This window comes from Myiozetetes cayanensis, unplaced genomic scaffold (genome assembly GCF_022539395.1).
Source record: "Myiozetetes cayanensis isolate MyiCay16 unplaced genomic scaffold, myiCay2020 scf10, whole genome shotgun sequence".
Classification (NCBI taxonomy): domain Eukaryota; kingdom Metazoa; phylum Chordata; class Aves; order Passeriformes; family Tyrannidae; genus Myiozetetes; species Myiozetetes cayanensis.
Window position 1 is genome coordinate 8,334,540 of NW_026086605.1, and position 20,848 is coordinate 8,355,387.

The 20,848-nt window shown below is 49.6% G+C and overlaps 1 protein-coding gene across 2 annotated transcripts; it reads right to left on the bottom strand.

The window, feature by feature from the left end:
- Nucleotides 1-1,867: 1,867 nt before the first annotated feature.
- Nucleotides 1,868-20,591, bottom strand: ADRB1 (adrenoceptor beta 1). 2 transcript variants are annotated; one of them, XM_050305398.1, is made up of 3 exons: nucleotides 19,314-20,591; nucleotides 9,767-9,821; nucleotides 1,868-2,651 (listed from the first exon to the last, which is right to left on the bottom strand). In XM_050305398.1, the coding sequence occupies exons 1-3, from the start codon at nucleotides 20,589-20,591 to the stop codon at nucleotides 2,632-2,634; spliced, it is 1,353 nt and encodes a 450-aa protein (XP_050161355.1). In that variant the 3' UTR covers nucleotides 1,868-2,631. The 2 variants fall into 2 exon arrangements, with proteins under 2 accessions (XP_050161355.1, XP_050161353.1); XM_050305396.1 differs by lacking the exon at nucleotides 1,868-2,651 and adding an exon at nucleotides 6,593-6,890.
- Between the last annotated feature and the right edge of the window lie 257 nt (nucleotides 20,592-20,848).

Consider the following 20,848-nt stretch of genomic DNA (forward strand, 5'->3'; position numbering starts at 1 on the left):
TTCCCTTTGGCTAAATTTGCTTGTGAGTCCTTGCAGCCCCACCTGGTCTCACAGCCCACATTTAGGATGTTTGCAGAGACACTGTAGAGAGCTGCAGTGGCCAAGAGGCTCCTTACTGGAGCTGTGACCAAGTTGGGAGCTTAAACTACTCTTAATATGCATCATTCCTTCTAAAGATGATATTGATGGCTTGGGAGAGAAAGTTCATTTGAACTTTTCCATGCCAAAAATAAGACATTATGTTTTGTTGTGTGACGAGCAGACACAGGACTTCATGATGCCATCGTGTCATCTGTACACACTCTGCCCTGGCCACACTGTAGTGCAAACCTGCAACAGGTTTTGTCCTCAATGCAGAGGATCCCAGGAGCAGCAGCTCTTGGGAAAACAGAGCCAAGAGACTGGTCTAGAAGGGGCTAAGGACATGTGCCCCACCCACGATTTCAATGATAATGATAATGAAAGACAGCCTAGTGACCAAGTACCAAACTAGGTCAGGGAAGGAGGTTTGATTTCCCTTTGCAAACTGGGAGAACATTGCAGGCCACACAGCCTTGCTTTCAGCAGGGTCAAATGCATTCCCCCCAGCCCTTTTTTTGGCACCACGGTGATCCCGAGCAGTGCCACATTCCTTCATGGCCTCAGCTCAGCTCTGTGGCCAAATGCTGCACATGCAATAGAGTTAAACTTCAACACAAAGCTGAAACGTCGTGTGTGTGTTTGTCACTCTTGTGCTCTGAGTGAGTACAAATAGGCTGTGCATTATTCACACAAACAGGCTGAGAGGCTTCTAATGCTGTTTGGGTCATGGCCTGTCAGGCAGCTGTAACTCAGTTGTACTTCCTAGCTCTCCCTTTCCTTGTGTGGGAGGCTGCCTTAGTCCATAGCTGCCAGGGAGAAGTGGTGGTGTTGCAAGGTTGAGATGCATCAGATAAAGGAAATGTGACAAAAATTCCTCAGTTTACCCATTAGGCCCATTTCACCTGGCAAACTCACATTATTTGAAGTGCCACCTCTGCACTGCTGTGGGCAGGGGAGGAAGAACCAGGGCTTCTTGCTGTCAGGTGGAAGGATATCCAGAGCAGGGCTGAGGCCACCCTTTCTCCCCTCACCCCAAGTTGTGGTCCCACAAGCATTCAGCATATTGCACCTCAGATGATATGTGGTGATGGGGGCTCAGAGAAGGGTCAGTGCTCAAGATGCTCAAGTGTCTTCTCCCATTTGGCACACTTCAGAGCATGCTGCAGGGTCAGCAAAGGGGGTCAGCGAGCACAGGGAGCCTCTCAAGCTTCTCTAAACTGAGGAACTGCTTTTCTCTCAAAGCAGAAGCATTTTGTAAAATGCAACCACTACTTGAAGTGACCTCACAGGCATTTTCAGTAAGTGGTCATCATAACTCCTGAAGTAGTTGGACAGTTATTGAAACAAGTGTATCATAAAAGCCTTTCCACCCCCATCCCTCCCACCCCTACTTTATATCCCATGATTTCTTCCTTGTTTGAAATGATTCAGCAGTAGACTCTGATAGTCTCCATCCGGTTAAAAATAGTTACTTGCCTCATATGGCTTTAGCATGGTACTGTCAACTGTAAAATGTTCCACCTTCCAAAAAAGTAGAGTGAAAAATGAAAGTGAGCTTTCACACATCATTACTCTCTGCAGTTAGACCTCCAGAGCTCATTCCAAACCCATCAAAGGAGGGGAGGCGGGCTGGGAGGGCAGGCAAGCAAGATGCTCGTGTTACTGCCCGGTGCCCTGCGGGTCCTTGTGAAGCTTTGCCCCCGACTCAAAAGTGACCAGGTGGATGGTTTGCTCATTTCCCAAAACAAAACACTAGATTATTTGCAAGAGACATTTATTTGTTGGATTTCTGGAATGTTAGAACAGATTAGTCATGGAAGCTGGATGTCTCCTGATGTCAGAATACGCTCCAGCAGAGAACCAGTATAGCCCAGTCAGCTGAGTTACATTCCAGTCACCCCACAACGCTGGGGCAGGAGGGCATGAGAGCCCAAAAATGAGAAGGCATGAGAACCCAAAATGCTGTTAGCCATCTCACAGCTCTTGTCCTCTGTAGGCATGGGGGTCAGTGATGGGCTTGCACACTGTGACTGGCTGTCCTGAACTTTGGGGGGGGGGGAAATGGGTAATCTGATGGTAATAGTGGACAAATGGTGCAGCTGGGTTATTTCACTTGACTCTCTGCATCACTTGAATCTTGAACGTGTTTGCATTCAGAGCCAGCTGCCGGAGGGTGTGTGGTGGGACCCCCCTGCCACAGAGGTGGCACAGGGAGGTGGCACTGAGGCACTGCAGGGTGATAAATGGAAAGTGCATCAGGTCCAGCCTAGGAGGGGATAGATGGCACAGTGCCCACAGCCAGCTTCTGATATGCCCACCTGGGGAGGGAAGCATGGCACAGAGGGAAAGGCTGAGCTGCAGCCTGCCCCAGGGCCCCAGGTCAGAGGGAAAGGCTTGCAGCCAGCAGCTGGAGTGTTCTTCAGGGCTTCTCCTGTTGCTGACCATCAAACAGTGTTGGTGATATCCACCTGCTCCCAGTGCTGAAGAACTTCAGAAAAACCAGGGGAGATGCAGAAGTATCCATTGGTTTTCACTGCACACCTCACAGCATCAGTAGCTGACTCTAGAGGCTGTATGACAAATTGCTGGTTAATACCCACATTAATTCATTTTTTTCCCTCAGAGTTGCATTTGCTGTGCATGCTGAGCCATCCTCTGCTCATTTCCTCAAGGTGATATGCTAAATCCTGCTCCCTGGACCATGGCAATCAGCTATTGCTGGAATACAATCAAGCTGCAGATGGCAGCTGAGGAAATCACAGGGACTCTGCATTGCTGAGCACCATGGTCAAATCCTGGCCACCATCACTGGGGCAGGATTTGACCACAGAGCCAGAGCTGAGCAAGCCAAGTGCTGCCGCCTGCCCGTGGGGTGCTCTCAGCGCCCGCCTCTGTCCTGGGCAGCACTCTTAGGTCCTGCTGCTGTATTTGTGAGGTCCTGAAACACTTGTCACACTGCCACATCACCTCATACTGACCACACCGCAGTAAACATTTGCTCTGGGTCCCTCCTGACAAGACAAGGGATGAGTCTAGAAATTACTTCGAGAGAAAATGAGTGTTTTGAAGAACTGCAGGGAGGGATTGAGCTTCCCAGTTTTGAATGCCTACTTGTGTACCAGACCCCAGCTGTGTTTATGGGAAGGGACATTTTCACATTCCAACAATTTTAATGCACCCCAGGCCTTATGCAATTTTTCTTTCCATTTACAATATTAGGCATCTTGTATGATAAATCTGAAGTGCGGCTTTTGTGCATGAATGATACGGTTTCCATAATATTTTTTCATATGCAGAGACATTTTGTTTTGATCTCATGGGGCATGAGTCAACTCCTATTTGAAGCCACTGGAGTCCTTCCAGTGACCTTCCCAGAGCCTGGCTAGCCGGGCAGATGAAGTCTGATGTGCTGTAGGTGCAAGCTAGCATGGCCTGCCGAGGCTTAGGGCAGCTCAGTAGAGCAGCTCAACCCTAAAAGGACAACATCAGGAAACTGGTTGAGTGCATCCAGCATGCTTGGTGCAAAACCAGTGTCTGCCCCAGAAGTGCACGTGCTGTAGCACCATGACAGTCCCAGACTGGTTGGCAGCAGTGGGTGTTCAGCCCTGCAAGATCCACAGAGTCTAAGCCCATCCAACACACGTGCCATGTCCCTTAATCTCAAGGCTGCAAGAGTCAGGGTGAGTTATAAAACTTATTTGGTCAATCTCCTTGAGTGGGACAAGCAGAACCCTGGGTTTCCTGGATTACCCAGGCCAGGTCTTCCACTCTCACAAAAGCAGCAGCCCTGTGGACCCAAACACCCCTAAGCATGCAAGGGTGTTTCCCATGAAGACCTTCAAGACTCTCCATGTGAGTGTGGGATCCCACATGTGCCCTCCCAATATGCATGAATTTTATCCCCCCTTCTTAAGGACTGTTGGAAGAGCTGTTTCTTTTTTTAGTGGGAGCAAGTTTTGATGGGGAAATATCAGTTTCCCCACTTCAGCAAAATTCTGGCAATTTGCCTCAGCTCAGAAAGGTGCCCCTGTTCTGTGAGGCCAGTAAGGAAGAGAAACACACCCTGCAAGAGTCAAAATGGGCAAGAAACAGCAAGTGCCCAAAGCTACTGACTGAGCATCCTCCCTGTTTACACGGCTTACGTGTCAAGAGCTCTGTCAGTGACAAAGGGCTGGCCAGAGGTGTCTGTGCATCCATCAGCACACAGCGTTCCTGCCATCATTAAATGGCACTGTGGAGAGGTTCAGAGCAGGAGTCACTGAGGAGGGCCCAGCAGGTGGTAGCCTCTGCCTGCCTCTCCTGCCAGCTCTGGCAGTGACCTGGGGCTGCTCCACAGGACTGGTGCTGCTCTGCAGTGTCCTCCACCACTGGTCCTGCTGAGGAAACCTCATGTGACTTGGAAATTAAGCTAGAGTATTTTGTGTTTATGAAACAGCTCCTAAGAGTTTGAAAAAGGGACTAGTGGTGTTTACACACAAGCTGGATGGACTCTAACATGGTGCATGCTCTGTTGTGTCAACTCCTGCACCTGCATAAGATATTCTACAAAATCCCCGTGAAATGAAGGAGCCAAACAACTGGGTCTAATCAGCCCTGCCTGTGCTCTCACTGCAGCCACACAACATTTTTGCTAACAGAGCTGCGGGATGTTATGGAAAATCTGCTCTCCAAAGAGCCTTTGTTCATGTCTGAAGTTAAGGCTGGTCAAAAGCAGGGAGTGGAGCTGAGGGGGAGCTGGTGCTGGAGCAGCCTGGGTGCAGAGCCCTGCTCCTGGGGCTTATGGAGTGCTCCCTAGGAATAGGGGAGACTTTGGAGGGACCCCAAACAGCAGCAGCTCAGCTAACACCACCTTTATCCCCCCTCAGGCAAGGAGGAGACTTGTCCAAAGAAGCATGAAGTTGAAGCACATTTTCCTGAGCTTTCCCAAACTACCAGAATTACCAAATGTGCTTTCAATTGCGGTTTTTTTTGGTTACCTATGCCAGAAAGTTTTTAGACCCCTTCTTAGCAACACAGATTCTCCTCTTTTTTTTGTACCATTTGCAGAATGGTCCTGTCTGGCCCTTGTTTGCTCATAGAGTGACACCAGGACTCAGTCCATAAAAGGTTGTTGACCTGGGAAGAGAGCTTCTAGAATTGAAGGGCTGGGCGTTTTCTTGGAAATTGCCTTATCAGCACAGCTACAAGCTGGAGCTTCAACAACCCTTCCCGAGCTGCACGTCCCTATTCCTGTTCCTGCAGTTTGGTATATATGCTGTACACATATGTTTGTTTTGTAGTTTGTTATTTTGGGCCGAGATTGCCACAAACCCACGAAGCCGAGATAATTGCTTTACTGTTACTGAAATTAGGTATCAGGGAAGGCCCAAAGCCAGGCAGTAACGGGGAGCAGGCGCCTGTGCACAAGGCTGTGTAAAGGCTGATGCCAAGAACCTCACATGCCCTCCTTTGCTGGTGGAGAAGGGAATCAGCAGGGGGGGGGGGGTCAGGGGTTGTTATCAGCAAAGCAAAAGGCAGTAAAACAGGAACAGAGAGGCATTGGGTTGGCACAGCAAGCAGAGTCACCAGGGTGCAGGCTGGGCTCTGAGAGCAGGGTGGAAGTGGGCTCTGAGAGCTGAGTGGGAATGGATGCAGTGCAGCACTTCAGGGATTTAAACCAAAACCTGACAGTGCACTAAGGTCTCCTGGAGGCACGAGCCTGTGCTTACACAGGGACTTGCTCTGAAATTTCACAGCGGCAGGGCGGGCTGGTTCACTGTGAATCCCAAGGGTGTTTGCAGTGCCTCGGACCTTCCCAGCCAGAGAAGGTCTGGCAGCCCAGCCAGAGCTGCCACCTCTTCTCATCCCCCAGCAACTCTGACTTTGCATCTGGGATTCAGCCCTCATCCCCACGGGGCATGATGCAGATCTGCAGATCTGGGGCAAGGACCTCAGGAGTGGCCAGCAAAGCCCCTTGGCTCACCTGCTCACCCACTGCCCTCACCAGGACAGGCTGCTCAGCGAAGCCAGTGCCTGCCTTGGAAACAAATGTCCCCAGAGCCACGGGCACACAGCACCAGCAACTTCACATCCTGAAGCACTGCTGGGATAATCCTGTTTGCTCAGTCTTAGTGACTGAAGAGAACCATAACCAAGGAAAACAGCAGGATTATCCTCCAGCACCTGTTCCCACTGAAAGGATTATCATAGTTGGCCACATCAATGATGTCCTCTAGGTATCACCATGAAAGCAGCCTGAGGGACATGGCAGCCCACCAGAAGACCTCTCTCCCCTTCTGCATACCCCTTTCCAGAAAATATCTGGAAGCTCCTGGCAGACGAAGGCCAGTCCATGTGGATACAAGTATCAGTGCTTGCATGCCTGCAGCATACGGGCTTGCTCTCCAAATAGCATCATCTCTTGTTTGACTGTCTAACGGGGAGGCGGCGTGAGAAGCATGGGCTGTAAACTGCAGGGCTCAGAAGGCAGACAGCAGCTTTAAAGCACTTTAAAACAAGCTGGTTTTCCTGCTCAACATTCCCTGTGCTTTTGTTGGTCAAGAGCAGGATCTGACCCATTCACCTCACAACATGGGAGGGCTCTGTTGGGCTGCCTTTACATCTACAGTACAATAGTAACTGATGTAAGAGCTGTTTTACTGAAGAATGAAAATGCTTGATTGCAGAAAAATTTTGGAGTGTCCCTTAATGGTCCAGAGAGATGCTGCAACTGCCCCAAGGCCTCTGTGACTTGAGCTGATGCCTCTCTCCATCAGTCTTCTCAGGAACATCCTTCCATCCCTCAAGTAGAGGCCTTGGAAAACAAATTACTGCAAACAGATTTTTTTCCATAATGGAATGTAACATTAAAGTAAACACTGAAACATGGAGACAAATAAAGCAAAAAAATCAGGGAAATAATCCTTAGCTTCTAATGATTTTTGCAAAACATTGTTGAAATTAGGTTTTATTGGAATGAAAATGTATTTATCATATCTGTCAACACTGGAAAATTATGGTTAAATTAAAAGTTTATTTTAAACTCTGACGATGATCCAGAAGTGATATGCTATTTATAAATAGCTTATCATACACCACAGTATAAAAAGTACATTGATCTTCTTGTTATTGAGTCAAATTCATTGTTACATATGAGATGGGAATTAGCTTTACCCCTGTGACTATAAAACAGAGAAAAAAATTAAAACCACAGGGAGGAGAGCAGTAACAGCCCACTCACCAGAGTCTCCTGTGGAAAGGACCATAGGAAAATGGGCCCATTGGAAAAAGCCACCCCACTTCTGAAGCTTGTCTAGATCTGGGCTGAGACCAGGCGGTACCAAACAGCTGAGATCTCTCCGTGTGCTTGCCATGCTCCTGGTGCTTCCCAGCAGCTCAGGGACCATGCTCATTTACCAGGGGTAGAGCCTACCTGGGTTTTTAGGGGTGCTAACTGAGATCTCTGGCAGCCTGACAGCAGCAGTGAGAATGTCCCTGCCAGAGGGGACCAGTGGCTGCCAGGTGGGAGGGGATCAGAAATATTCTCCTTGGATATTTCCGTCTTTGAACCTCAGACAGAGGACTTCATCCAAGCTTCATTAATATCCCATTAAAAAAGACAAACATTCTCCGTTGTTAGGGCCAAGCAGAGTCAGTGTGCTCTGCTCTGGCTATGGCTGTGGCCACAGCCCAGACTGTGCATGTGTGTGGGGGATGGAGACGACGGGCTGTGATACAGCAGCACAAACGCAGCCCATCACGGAGCTGGCTGGCTGTGGAGCATGCAGCAACCCCGGCCTGCAGGCAATGCAGAGGTCATCACTGAGGTGACAGGGAGCCAAGGAGGTGACTGTGGATAATGCTGCAGAGCTGCCTGGAGAGGGGAGGTGAGTGGGAAGCTGGTGGTCAGAGCTGAGCTTGCGGGAGGCTCCAAGCGGCAGCAGCCAGGAGCTGAACGGTGACATGGGGAGATAAGGCTCTTGATGGATAGACCTCAGAAGGTTTGAAGGTTTTTGTTCTGCTTGGATAAGCAGTCAAATATTCACATAGATAAGTTTCAGAAATGCATCTGATCTGAAGCCCTTTTTGTGTAGGTCTGGAAACAGAACAAGAGAATTCCTCTGTAGCTTTCCTGCGTCCTGGCTTTTCCTTCACCAGCACCAGGCTGGCCAGAATTATCCACACAAGCAAAACAACAGACAGGACAGCTCTAACAGGCAGACCCTTCCTGAACCTCAGGCATTCAGCTGTGCCTAGGTACCAACCTTACTCACAGCCTGGGGTGCAGGGGAGATGATCCTTCACTTGGTTACTCTCTGTTCGTTGTCATCTTGGTCCACAGAGCTGCTATGGGTGGTTTAAGCACTGCGAAGGAAATGCCCTCGCTAACATCTGTGTGTATCTTAACATACCCGTTGGCACAGAGTTTATATAACATCGCCTGGCACCTCTTCACTGGCAGAGTTACACCCACATGGAGCATCTCACTGTGTGCAAAGATCTGCAGTAACCTGCTGATGAATGGCTGCTGGTGGCAAAGCCAGACAGCAGCACCGATTATCTTGGCAGGCTCCTGGCCCTCCTTGTGCACCACTCTTGGACCTGCCTGAGGGCTGCAGGCAGCACCCAGGATGGCCAGTAATTATGTTCCAGCTTTAAACTGCAGTGCTTGAGTGGAGTGCTTTTGGAGGGTGGATAATTTCCTTGGAAATAAATTAGAGTGCTGTACTGTACTCCAGCAAGTTTCCTTGTACCATAAGTTGTTTAAACAGTTTCTCGTTATGCATTTCCCATTCAGACAAAAAACAGACCAGAAAGCCTGAGGCACCAAGGCTGGTAGGAAAACGGAAATCCTGCTCCAAGTAGGCAGAGAGCAGCTCCCTGGCTCTGGGCAGGCGCTGGCAGGCCCAGCAAAGATTTGGGGCGGGAAGGAGCAGTAGCAATTTCTGGCTCTGTAGAGACCTTTCGGGTTCACCTTTGAACAAACGTGGCTCCCAATCAGTTATGCAGGATTTCTGTCTGAGCAATCCCCCAGCTTTGACATGCCTTAGGGAGGACCCAGATCCAAACCCTGAGGGCAGAGCAGCAGAGGGCTTCCAGCAAGCCGGAGAGTCCACCCCATTTGGGGTCAGCTCCTCTTCAATTTCCCCATGTCTCTCCCTGAGCTTCCCAATCTACTATTTATAGCTTTGCCTTAATGATTCCCCCCCTTCATCCACCCCCTAACTTTAACCTCTTCCTTTCCAAGCGGTGTTTGGAGTTTACAGGAGAAAGTTGTTTATGTTAAATAGCTTTGTAATAATTTCCTCCTCTGCCGCCTCCCTTCCTTCCCCAATAAAAGCCCCATGGAGTGCTTGGCAAAGCCTGTAAACAAAGGAGGGGTTTGGAGACCCAACCAGTTTTTGGTGAACCCAGTGGGGAAATAATGTCTCTTTTGAAGAATGTTAAAGCCTGAACTCATAATAGTAGGAAACTAGTATCCACCCTAGGTAAGGAATTGCCTACTTGCAGCTACAGGGCATAAAATACAGATGTCCACGTAGTCACTGTTGGGTGCAAGGGGTTAACCCTGTGTGCTTTCCTCACTGGTCAAGATGGTGTTGATGGCAGCAAACCAAAATGTGTTTGTTAAGCTCCAAATACTTGAAGTTGTGACAAGTGAGCAGGGAAAGGAGAAGACAAAAAGGCAGCAGTGTTTTGAACTCACCTAGATTGATGAACAGAAGCACAAGGCAATGAAAATCCATTAGCCTGACTGTTCCCTGCAGAGGAAAAACAGGCACACAAAATCCAATTCATTATTCTCTTTCTTATTTAATGCTAAGTAAGTCATTGAACTTTACTACTTGATCTATCCATTTTCTTTAGTAGAAGGGCTGCAGGAAATCTTTCTCTTCTCAAAGGGGGTTTCAAGTTTCTCACCGATATCATGTAAAAAATACTTGGAGTGTATGAGTAAAAAATAACTGCATTTCAAAGGGAGCTTGAGCCATGAAGATAATGATAATTTTTCTCTTCTGAAGGGCAGAACCGAAGAGTGGAGGCCCCTGGGAGCTGGGAGCACCATTGTTCTTCTTCCAGGCCGTTATCTGGAGACAGGCCCTGTGATAGACTCTGATGAGGCCACGGGAAGGATTATCTGCTGGGAGTGCTAATGGCATGCATTTGACAACATCAACTGTTTAATTTATGAGGTGACTTGTAACGTAAAGGCAAAGAAATTCATACCATGCAACAGTCCAAACAATTAAAAAGTATCCCAAAAACCCAGCCTGCTCTACAACCCCACTTACTTAGTTAAGGCTACGTAGAAATGTTCCACCTTCCTAAAAGGCATCTTACTGAATTTTGTGCTGTGATGGCAGTGTTATATAATGAGAAATATATTAATGGAAACTATCCAGCACTGAAATCCTTCCAGCCTTTTTATCACCACATTCCTTGCTCCCACATAAGTGAAGTGTGCAGGAATAAAAGCAGTTAAACATCATCCACCAGAAGACACCCATGATGAGGATTGCTCACAAGCCCTTAACAGCTCAGTGGTGCCCATCAGTGTTGGGATCCATATATACAATCTGGGTCCTGGGGAGTTATTTTTCCACTGCTCATGGCTTGGGGCTGTATCACCCTCTTGCAGCTGGGGACAGTTTAGTGTTGTCACCTGGTACCTGAGTTGCTCATTCAGCTCTCCTGGTCCTGATCTCTGCCAAGAGTTGAGGAGTTTCTCCCATGCTCTTCACCATGGTCTCACAGATAACCAGACTTAATTCATGTTTTTCTTCTATCGCAGGAATATTTGTACAAAACTAAATTTATTTTCATTTTTCACATGCAGTGAGAAGCTTAATGGCTTAGTCATTAAGCTTCTAAATAGAATATTCAGATCAGCCTCTGAAGGGAGGGAAGGTGTGGGTGGCAAGTCCTCCTTTTCCAGCATAGGTCAGGCAAAATGACGGGCCGGAGGGTGCTGGTCTGAGTCTCAGCTTCTGCAGCGTCACCACTGGACACGAGATTTGTGATCACAGTGATGGATTCAAATCAGGGCTGCTACCAAAACAGATGATCCCTGCCCCATCACTCAGCATGTTTCCTATGCCCCTCATGAATTTGTTACCCACGTTTGTGCAACCTGTGTGGGTCAGATGAAACAAACCTTGTCTGAAAAGGGTTGGTTTTCAGCCAGAGGAGCCCATTGCCCACATGGTTGCAGGAGCAGTAGAGACAGGGTGGGCAGCAGGACATGCAATGGGAGTTGAGGGCTGGGAAGGAGGGTGCAAGCACTAGCCCTGGCTTGGATGGGCTGATGCTGAAAACCACAGACATGCACCTACCCTGCTGACAGATGTAACCACCTGGGAGTGAAATAGGAACAAAATCTCTCCTGTGACTGCTCTCAAGGTGGTTTAGAGTAGTGCTGCAACACCTGTTGTTACTGGCAATTACTGCAAGAGCAGCTGCCTTGTGCTCCGTATTAGACAAAAACTCCAAAAAGCCCGAGTATTTTGACACAAGCTGTTTATGCTCCTGTGTCAGATCCAGTCTGGATGCACTGGTAGTGTGGTTGCCGAAGTCTGGTGATGGGAACCTGCCGGGGTACCAGCAGTGCTTAAGTCGGGGGGTGTGTGTCAGCAACAGGTCCCATCAACCCCCCCGCCTTCCCCTTTTCTCCGCCTCCGCAGCAGAGAGAGGACAGCTCCTGCCAGGAGAGCATCCCACACTGCCCTGGTGTCCTAAGTGAGCTAATTGAGATTTTATTTGACGGCTCCCAAGTGAGTATTTAAGGGAAGAACAGACAAACAAAACACTTCTTGCTGAAGTCCGCGAGCCGGGCGAGCTGTGAAACAATGGGAGCTTTGCGGGACGTCTCCCAGTTTACCTGCTCCAGTCCAAGAGGAAGCGCTCCTCCCTCCACAGCACAATGGTGGGGGGGCACTCACCTTTGTGCCTCAGGGCACCTCTGGATCCCCTCTGACGCTTGGGCGGGTGAGAGGGGCACACATTACACACCCGAATGGGAGCAGAGGGAGCGGACTGGGGGCACCGTGAGCTGTCCCTGGAGGGGCACTTGTCCATCAGCACGGCTTGCACAGGGCGTGCAGCGGCGTCTGGACCAGTCAGCGCAGGGTTCTTCATCTGCACACGGAAACTTTTAACTCTGAACACAGTTCTCCCTCCCCCACTAGGAAATCCTGCCAGGGGCTTGTCTCAGCTACTTCTTCTTGACAAGAGATCTTTAAATTTTGGACACAAGGCATTGTTTAAATTTTACCGCCTGGCAAATCTTTTGTCATGAGCTGCTGTGCTGTCCCTGCAATCGTTCTTACAGTGGCAGAGAACTCTGCAGTCCCCCTCCAAGGGAAGGCAGCTGACAGACAGCCTTTGAGGGGGCTGCAGCATTTGCTTGACCCTGCAAAATGACCTGTTGGTAGCTGCAACATTTATGCACCTAGCAGCTTCTGAGATTTTGAGCTCTTTAGTGTCTCTGTTTGCCTCTTTGTTGCATACACTTACATCTGCCTTTCAAAGCATTGTGCCAATGATCTTAAGACCAATTATCAAAATAATTTTGGTAGGAAGAAGCTAAATATCATGGCTTTGAGAGAGACATGGGACCAGGCTTGCAAAGGTACATCACTGCCTAGGGAGGCACAATGGTAGCTAATGGCTAAAGCACTGACCTAGTAGAAAATCCTCATTTAATCTCATTAAGGACAACAGGATTCAGTGCATTACACAAGATTAGAAGGGAAAGGCACACCATTACATCTGAGATGTTGTTAATCATGGCAATGGCAAAAGTCTGGGTAAGCTTCTGTTTTCCCCTTTAGGTTGTGAACCTGGAGGTCAAGACTGATTTTCTATTTGTCTGGGAATTTTGCACTCTGTTGCAACTGGTATTAATAAATTTGAGCATCAAGCCTGAAAGGAATGGGGTATGCCAAAACCCAGACACTGACCAGCATGGTACTATTCATGTCTGGATGCAGACTGCTGCCAGGGCACTACCGAAAACTTGTGCTGTTGGGTGCTAAGGCTGAGCATGCAAACATTGCCATGAAAAAACCTGGAAGCTGAGTGGGGCAGGGAAGGAAAAAACCCACAGTTTGTGAAGCAAATGTGCCTGCCAAGCTGCCAGTTTCGGTGAACCAGGAAGCTCATCACCAGTTCTCATAACAAACCTGAACACTCTTCCATTTTCAGCACGATTCTGTCGCTGGTGTTTGCAGGACGGAGCGATGACTCAGGGCAGTGGCACAGTCAGCAGCAGCTTGCACCAGCATGCCCGGCACAGTGGGCACACCCTGCAGCACCCACACGTCCCCCCGCAGCACTGCCACCCCTGGAGGCCCAGGGGGCACCTCCTGCTTGGCACCACCCGAGAGGATGCTACTGGGAGCGAAGAGGGAGATGCTGAGGGGGTTGTATGTGTCCTGGGAGCCATGGTTGGCCAGGGAGCTGTGTGGCTTTACATGGTTGAGAAGCTGCTCAGGTGTGCTTTAGTCTGCTGCTATTTCCCAAAAAGAGTAGGACAAACTTTTAGGAATGTTTAGGGCATGTTTCAGCTGCCAGTCCCTTGGTGGCATGGTCCTGTATGGAGAGTGCCTTACCTCTCACACTTCTTAACCTGCGTTTCCACAACGCCTCTGCCTGGTGCATCCCCATCCAGTAAAAGGCAACACCTACAGCATGGCTAAAGATGTCCCACTTTTTCTTTTCGCAAGGACAATCCTGGGTTTGCTTACCAGCATCACCTTTTTTATCCTTTTCCCACCTTGGTCAATTTTTTCCGGCAGAGTTTGACAGCCTGAAGTTACTGAATTGCAGGGATAAATCACCTGCTGTTACCATGGGTCTGCTCCTGGTGGATGGTCAGGCACACAAACATCTCAAAGAAAAAGCATATCAATTTCTTCTGCCAGTCAATGATCACAAAATATTGTTGATCTTACATTATACGTGAGTGTTTATATAAAGAGAAAGAATCCTTACTTCCTCCTGGGACGTTTGGGAATTTGGCAGGCTTTGAAAGCGAGTCAGTGGTGCATAGGGTAATGCTCCTTCAGGGGGGAGTGTGCTTAGTGCTATTGCAGGGGATCACGTTAGTGCTTTTGACACGATCAAACAGAAAAGTTCCAGTTGAACAATGAGTTTTTAGGATGAAAAGTGAAACGCTAAGAAGGTGTGTACATCTCCATGAATTCGCTTCATTTCGCTCCTTGATGTGGCGGTAACAGAACTATTTTTAGGTCTAATCCTTCAAACAGAACATGACTTCTCCTTTCTGATTAGTACAAAGCTGGCTGGTAGTCAAAGGATAATTATTTCCCAACACATCACCTAACACACACCAGCAAACAAAACGCTCATTATTTGAGCTATCCAATATTAACTGTTGTTTAGCAGTTAACATTTTCTCAACAGCTTTAAACAGGACTAATTGCTCCAGCTTCATTAGCAGAGGTCATTTACTGTTGGTAACAATACTTTTTTGGCGATAGTCCCTAGGATGAGATTAGATTATCAGGTCAAATTCTGCTCCTGGTGCCAATGATGCCTGACCGCATTTGGCCTCACAAAAGTCTGCTCTTTGAGTTCATAGCTGCCCAATTTCCAGCCCTGCAGCTGATATATTACATAAAGGAAGTAAGTGCACTCCACCAGAAGGGAAATTACAATAAATTAGGAAAGTGTGCAGCACAAGAAAGGTTGGCAAAATAGCCATTTAAAAGTTATTAATAAAACCGCAACCTCAGATAGGGTTTGGAGAAAAAAAAAACCAAACCTGATAAAAAGTTGTCCTTATAGTTGAAAACACATGGTTAGCCAAGGGGGAAAGGAGTGTTTGGAGAAGAACCAGTGTGGGCTGCACCATAAACACCCAGCCAATGCTGTCAAATGCTGTGTCTGCTACAGGCTCAGTTCAGATCATAAGCCACTGTTTTTGCATGGTTTCATGCTGATTGGAGCCACAGCCAGTGGATGCTGAGAGTTGCAGTCTCCAAGTGCAGCAAATTTGCAGGAGGGTTTCTGTGCAGCTTTCACCGGTGGGGAGTCCTTCTGCAGGGCCTTTGATAGCCTGTTGCCCATCTGAAACAGCCTCAACTTCCCTAAGCACACAGAAAACTGAATCCAGACTTTCAATCCAATATATTCCCATTTAAACAGGTGGAGAGAAGCAGCCTCTTTTTCAGAAGTGCTGAGCAAACACTGCTTAGAGTGAAGCCGGCGCCTTTGAGAATCAGTCGTCTTCCATGTGGAAGTCTCAGGCATCCTCGCCAAATAATTTTGGTCCTGGCAGCTGCAGGACATTTTCTCTGAGTGGATTTCTGGTTTACCTGTGTCTCCCTTCCCTGCAGGCCTGTGGCTCTTTGCTGTTACTTTCCTGCCCACGTACGTGTGCGGCCGCATGCCTACCACCTATACTTTCTGACTTGCAGCTCCAACTGCTAATCCATGTCTGGTTTTCGTCAGAAAAAAAAAAATATTCATCGTGAGCGTTTGACTCATTGCTGCCGGAGTATTTCAGCTGCCCCACGACACTTTTCAGAGTATCCTTCTTCTCTGCAGAGAACAGCCTGTTCTGAGCATGATCCACGGCAGACTGCTCGCCAGCAGCCTCCCCTTCCTCGCACACGTGTGTGCCATATGTCCTGCTCTGTCCGCGCCGTTGCTGTGCCACTGTTTGTCTCACGCCCTGCAAGGTGGACTGGCATCCACCATCCCAGGCTGCCAGGTGGATTACCTTAGCTGTCCGTGAAGGGACTCAATGTGTCAGCCTCCAGGCTCTTCCAGCAGGTCCTCAGCTGGCAGAAACTCAACAGCAGACAAATCCTGACCGGCTCTGCTGACACAGCTGGCCCTTCTGCGGCCAGTGGAGTAACATTCATCCTACCTCAGTGCCATTACACTTGTCCAGGGGAAGCATCACCCAGCACAGCTATTCGGCTGGAGAAGCCGAGCAAGTTCTGGCCATAAATTTCTCACCTAAGTCAGACCATTTTGAGGGAAAATTTTAACCACTTTTTAAAGTCTAGGAACATGAGATTTGGGTGGTTAAAATTAAGTATGTGAACTGATTTATGAGATTAAGAGCTGAGTCCATTAGATTGCCCTGCTCCATGCAGTAGGCACTGTGCTTCCCCAGGATGTGGCACCCTGCTGAGGATGAGGGCTTGGCAGTCACTTCAGCTCCCAGCTGGGCACTAGGGCCGGATCCTGTCCTGCTCTACCCACCAGGCAGGGACCTGGTCCTGCCCTGGCTTGCTGCAATCCTCAAGGCACACAGGGAGAGCAGTGCTGCCTCCCCATCCTGTCCCAACCCCAACATGCACAGCCAACATCTCCCTGCAGTCCCCAGCTGTCAGACATCACCATCCGGTGCACCCTTTTGGTCCTGTTGTATTTGCTGTAATCACAGATAAAACCAGATTGTTTTTAAAAAAACCATTTGGTAGCAGAGCCCACTTACTTCCCTTATCTCCTGATCTGATGTCATTCCAGCATTTCAAGAACCTCATTTCGCTACTGACAAGGGAGACACCATTAACTGCAATTCACATCAAACCCCAGTAACATCAATGGAAAAGTATTATTTACTTTCCTGGTCCCTTTATTTTGTCTTTGCATAAAAAGCGTAACTTTTTTCCCCCCCTGGAAATACAACATTAGAAATTGCAAAGGACAAATTCCTCAACTTTGAAAACAAAAAGAATGAACAAATGGTTTCCAAAACAAACCATGAGCCACCACCCTAAAGAACTCCCTTTGGGAAGTGCTCTTCCTGGGAGCTGATTTTTAATTAAACTATACTTCTGAGTTTTATAAAGCTAAAAATGGCTTCACTTTTATTCTGCACTAGCTTTTGTTGCTCTATCTGTCATATATTCATTTCAGTAATGAAAAACTTCATGAAACCACAAGGATACAGCATATTTTCATAAAGCAATAAAGGAAGACACTCTTTTGAACTAGGGGCACAAATCTGCAGCACTTCTGTTCACTGTACCTCCTTACTTGGATCAGTCAAAAATAAAACATTGAGTTATCATGATCTGGCCCCCAAGGAGTATGTGACTGTCGGCAGCACGCTGCACATGACCATTAGCTTATCACCTACAAACCAGGTACTTTTATTTCACCCAGTGACATAGAAGAGGTCTCTTCAGTGTTTAAGTTTGTCCCAGAGCCCAATCCTGCTCCAGTAATGCTTTTTCCATACCCTCAAAGGGTAGCACCTTTTTTACAATGGAAGGAACCAAAGGCTGGACTCCTCTGACTGGCTCCCTGGCTGCCATCTCCCCTTACAGGGCATGAGCCTCCCCTGGTACCCATCGGGCAGGAGTCTCCCCCAGCTTCCACGCTCAGGACCAGGGACCCATCCCATGGGACACACACCACCCACATCACTCGGGCAGGATCAGGCATGAGGTGGATCTGCTCGTGCAGTGGCATGGAATGCATACGGAGATTTCTTTCTACTCAAGGCCATTTCTAGCTTTCAAATTAAATATCCTCTGTAATCTTAAATATTCTGGTGTCCTGACTCCCAGCCACGTACTCCTAACAAAAAAAAAAAAAAAAGAACCCCCACAAAAAAACCAACAAAGAACATATTCTAGAAAGGAATAGTTCGAGAAAATGAGTGTATTCATTATCAGAGTGGAAACACCTTGTCATTTGCCACTAATTTTAAGGGAAGTCACTGGACCTCAGTGCAACAGGAACACAACCTTATGGGTTTCAAACAGGTTTTTTCAACACTGTGTCAGGAAAAGCCATTAGATAGAGTTGTATTGGTAATCTGAGCCATCTTTGGAGAAAAACAAATGCTGTTCTTCCCATTATAAGTAGGTATTGTTTCAAAACCTATAGAGACACGCTTGTGCTGCAATGGTATTTATTGCACATAGACCAGTTACTTACACAGTAGTAAATTGCACCAGAGTATAAATATGATATAAAACACAAACAGAGAGGAAAATGGAAATGACACACACGTGCTAAAACAACAGCAGATTCACGTGGGCATTTGGAAATAAAAATAAAAATAATAAAGTCTCTTAAGATATTTTAATTTATAATATGACATATTTACAGTACCTTCAAAAATAATATTAAAAAGTCACTCTCTCAATAAAACTAAAACAGATCAGACAAAACCAGAAATCAGGTTCAGGGTCAGTGTTACTCAAACCTCCGTTTCCTTTTCAATTTGCGTGTGTGTGTGCAAGTAACATCTTCAAATAACTTTACAACTCTTAACACTGTGCAAGAAACGGCTTTGCCGACATTTTTTAAAAATGTGCAGTAAATTTTTGTTGCCAGGATCCCCCCCCTCCCCCGTTCATCTGTAATTACAATGAACAAGCTGCAGAAGGCTCCTCAACCTCCCCCCCCGCCCCTTTTTTTTCATAAAATCCTATTAGCGGTATGTAAATATGCCGTTTAATATAAACATGGTCCGTTCATTCCCCTGTACAATATGCACAGTTTGAGGTAGAAGTTTCTCAGCCTGACTGCTATAGCCTGGCCGAAGGAGATAAGCACAGTAACTCACTGCTTGCTAATGCAGAGGGAACAAGCACAAGAGTGTGGGTTGGGTTGTTTTACCCCCTTTTAAAACACACCAGTGCTCTTCATTACTCGCTATTTTTCCCTGTCGCTACTCTGCGGAAGGGGAGAGAGCACGGCTACTGTGAGCTTAAAACTCATCCTGGCAGCAGATCTCCGTCTCGCCAGCCGTACTCTGTGCCCGGAGCACCTGCAGCACCGACCCCGCGCCTCCCAAAACCCCGGTGCTCTGGGTCAGGGGACGAACGCCGGGGCGAGGCGGGGGTGGCCGGGACCCCAAATGCAGCCGAACTCAGCCGTCAAAGGCTCGGGTTCAGCCACCAGCACGGTCCTGGGACAGGCACTCGAGTGCAGGCGCTGCTGCCGCAGCCCCCGTCGACAGCGCGTCTCCTAAAGACAGGGTTGCTGTCCCTGGGACAGGCTGTTTATTTCCTTTGTTCTCCGGTCAGTGGGTTTCCTGTTTGCTGTACTTTCGGATGAGGTATGTCGTACACCACTTCACCTGCTTTTATTCCTAAGTAAACACCCGCACTCTCCCTGCGAAGGCAAGGGATCGTTTTGCTTGGCAATAGCATTACCATCAGGCATCTGCCGGGGATTTCTCTGCTCCTGCGTGTCTCCCTGCCTGCCATTCCCCCCCTGTCCCGGGTCTGACGCGGCCCCCCACGGCCCCCCTATACCTTGGACTCCGAATCGGAGGTTTTGCTATGTCTCTCCTCCAGGCTGGACTCGCTGCCGCCCCGTGTGCCCCCGTTGTAGTCGGACCAGGTCCCTGCCAGGCTGCGCTCGGGGGAGCCCACGGTGCTGATGAAGCCCCCGGGCAGCCGGGCCAGCTCCCCGCCGCCGCCGTGCAGCCACCGGTCGGCTTTCCGGCGGCAGCAGAGCAGCCTCTTGAAGGCCTTACGAAAGTCGGGGCTGCGGCAGTAGATGATGGGGTTGAACGCGGAGTTGGCGTAGCCCAGCCAGTTGAAGAAAACGAAGAGCCAGTCCGGCACCAGGTCCCTGTTGAAGACGTTGACGATGTTCACCAGGAAAAACGGGAGCCAGCAGAGGGTGAACACCCCCATGATGATGCCCAAAGTCTTGAGGGCTTTCTGCTCCTTCATGGCCATGATGCGGGAGCTCTTTCGCTTGCTGGCTCGGCCGTTGCCGAGGATGGGCTGGTGGTGAGGGTGAGCGGGCAGGGGCGTCTGCGGCTGCTCCTGGCTGCCGTAGAACCGGCCCTCGCACCTATCGATCTTCCTCATCTGCTCCTTGGCCTCTCTGTACACCCGGAGGTACACAAAGATCATGATGAGAAGGGGGATGTAGAAAGAAATGATGGACGAGGCGATGGCGTAAGCCCTGTTGGTGACGAAGTCGCAGCAGCCCGGGTCCTGGTAGCACTCCAGCGCCTGGGGGTCATCGTCCCGCCACCAATGCATCATGATGGGCAAGAAGGAGACCAGGGCGGAGATGGCCCAGACGGTGCAGATGATGCCCTTGGCCCGACCCTTGGTCATGAGGCTCTGGTAGCGGAAAGGCGAGGTGATGGCCAGGTAGCGGTCGATGGCGATGACGCACAAGGTCTCGATGCTGGCCGTCACACACAGCACGTCCACGGACGTCCAGCACTCGCACAGGAAGGACCCCCAGAGCCAGGTGCCCCGCACCACCAGCGTGGCCCCGAAGGGCACCACCAGCAGCCCCATCACCAGGTCGGCGCAGGCCAGCGAGGTGATGAACAGGTTGGTGAGCGTCTGCAGCCGCTGCGTCCTCCCGATGGCCGCGATCACCAGCACGTTCCCGGCCACGATGAGCAGCACCACCAGGGCCATCAGCAGGCTCATGCCCACAGCCCACTGCTGCGACAGCAGCTCGGCGGCGGGCAGCTGCCTGCTCCCCGGCGGCACCGCCGTCACCCCGGCCACGGAGCGGTTCTGGGGGCCGCAGTCCGGCGGCAGCCACCCATCGCCCATGGCTGTGCGGGGCGCTCCGGCCGCCGCTCCGCACCGCGCCGCGGGCAGGAAGGCGGCGCCGCCGCCGCCGCCGCCCCGGGGCTGCCGCATGGCCCCGCTCCGCGCCGCCGGACCGACCGCCCCGCACCGCCCCGCACCGCCACGGCACCAATCGGCACCCGGGGGGTGGAGACGGACCGCCCCGCCCACGCACCGGCGGTGTGCCTGCCCCTATCCCTGCCCGTATCCCTGCTTGCATCCTTGTCGGTATCCCTCCC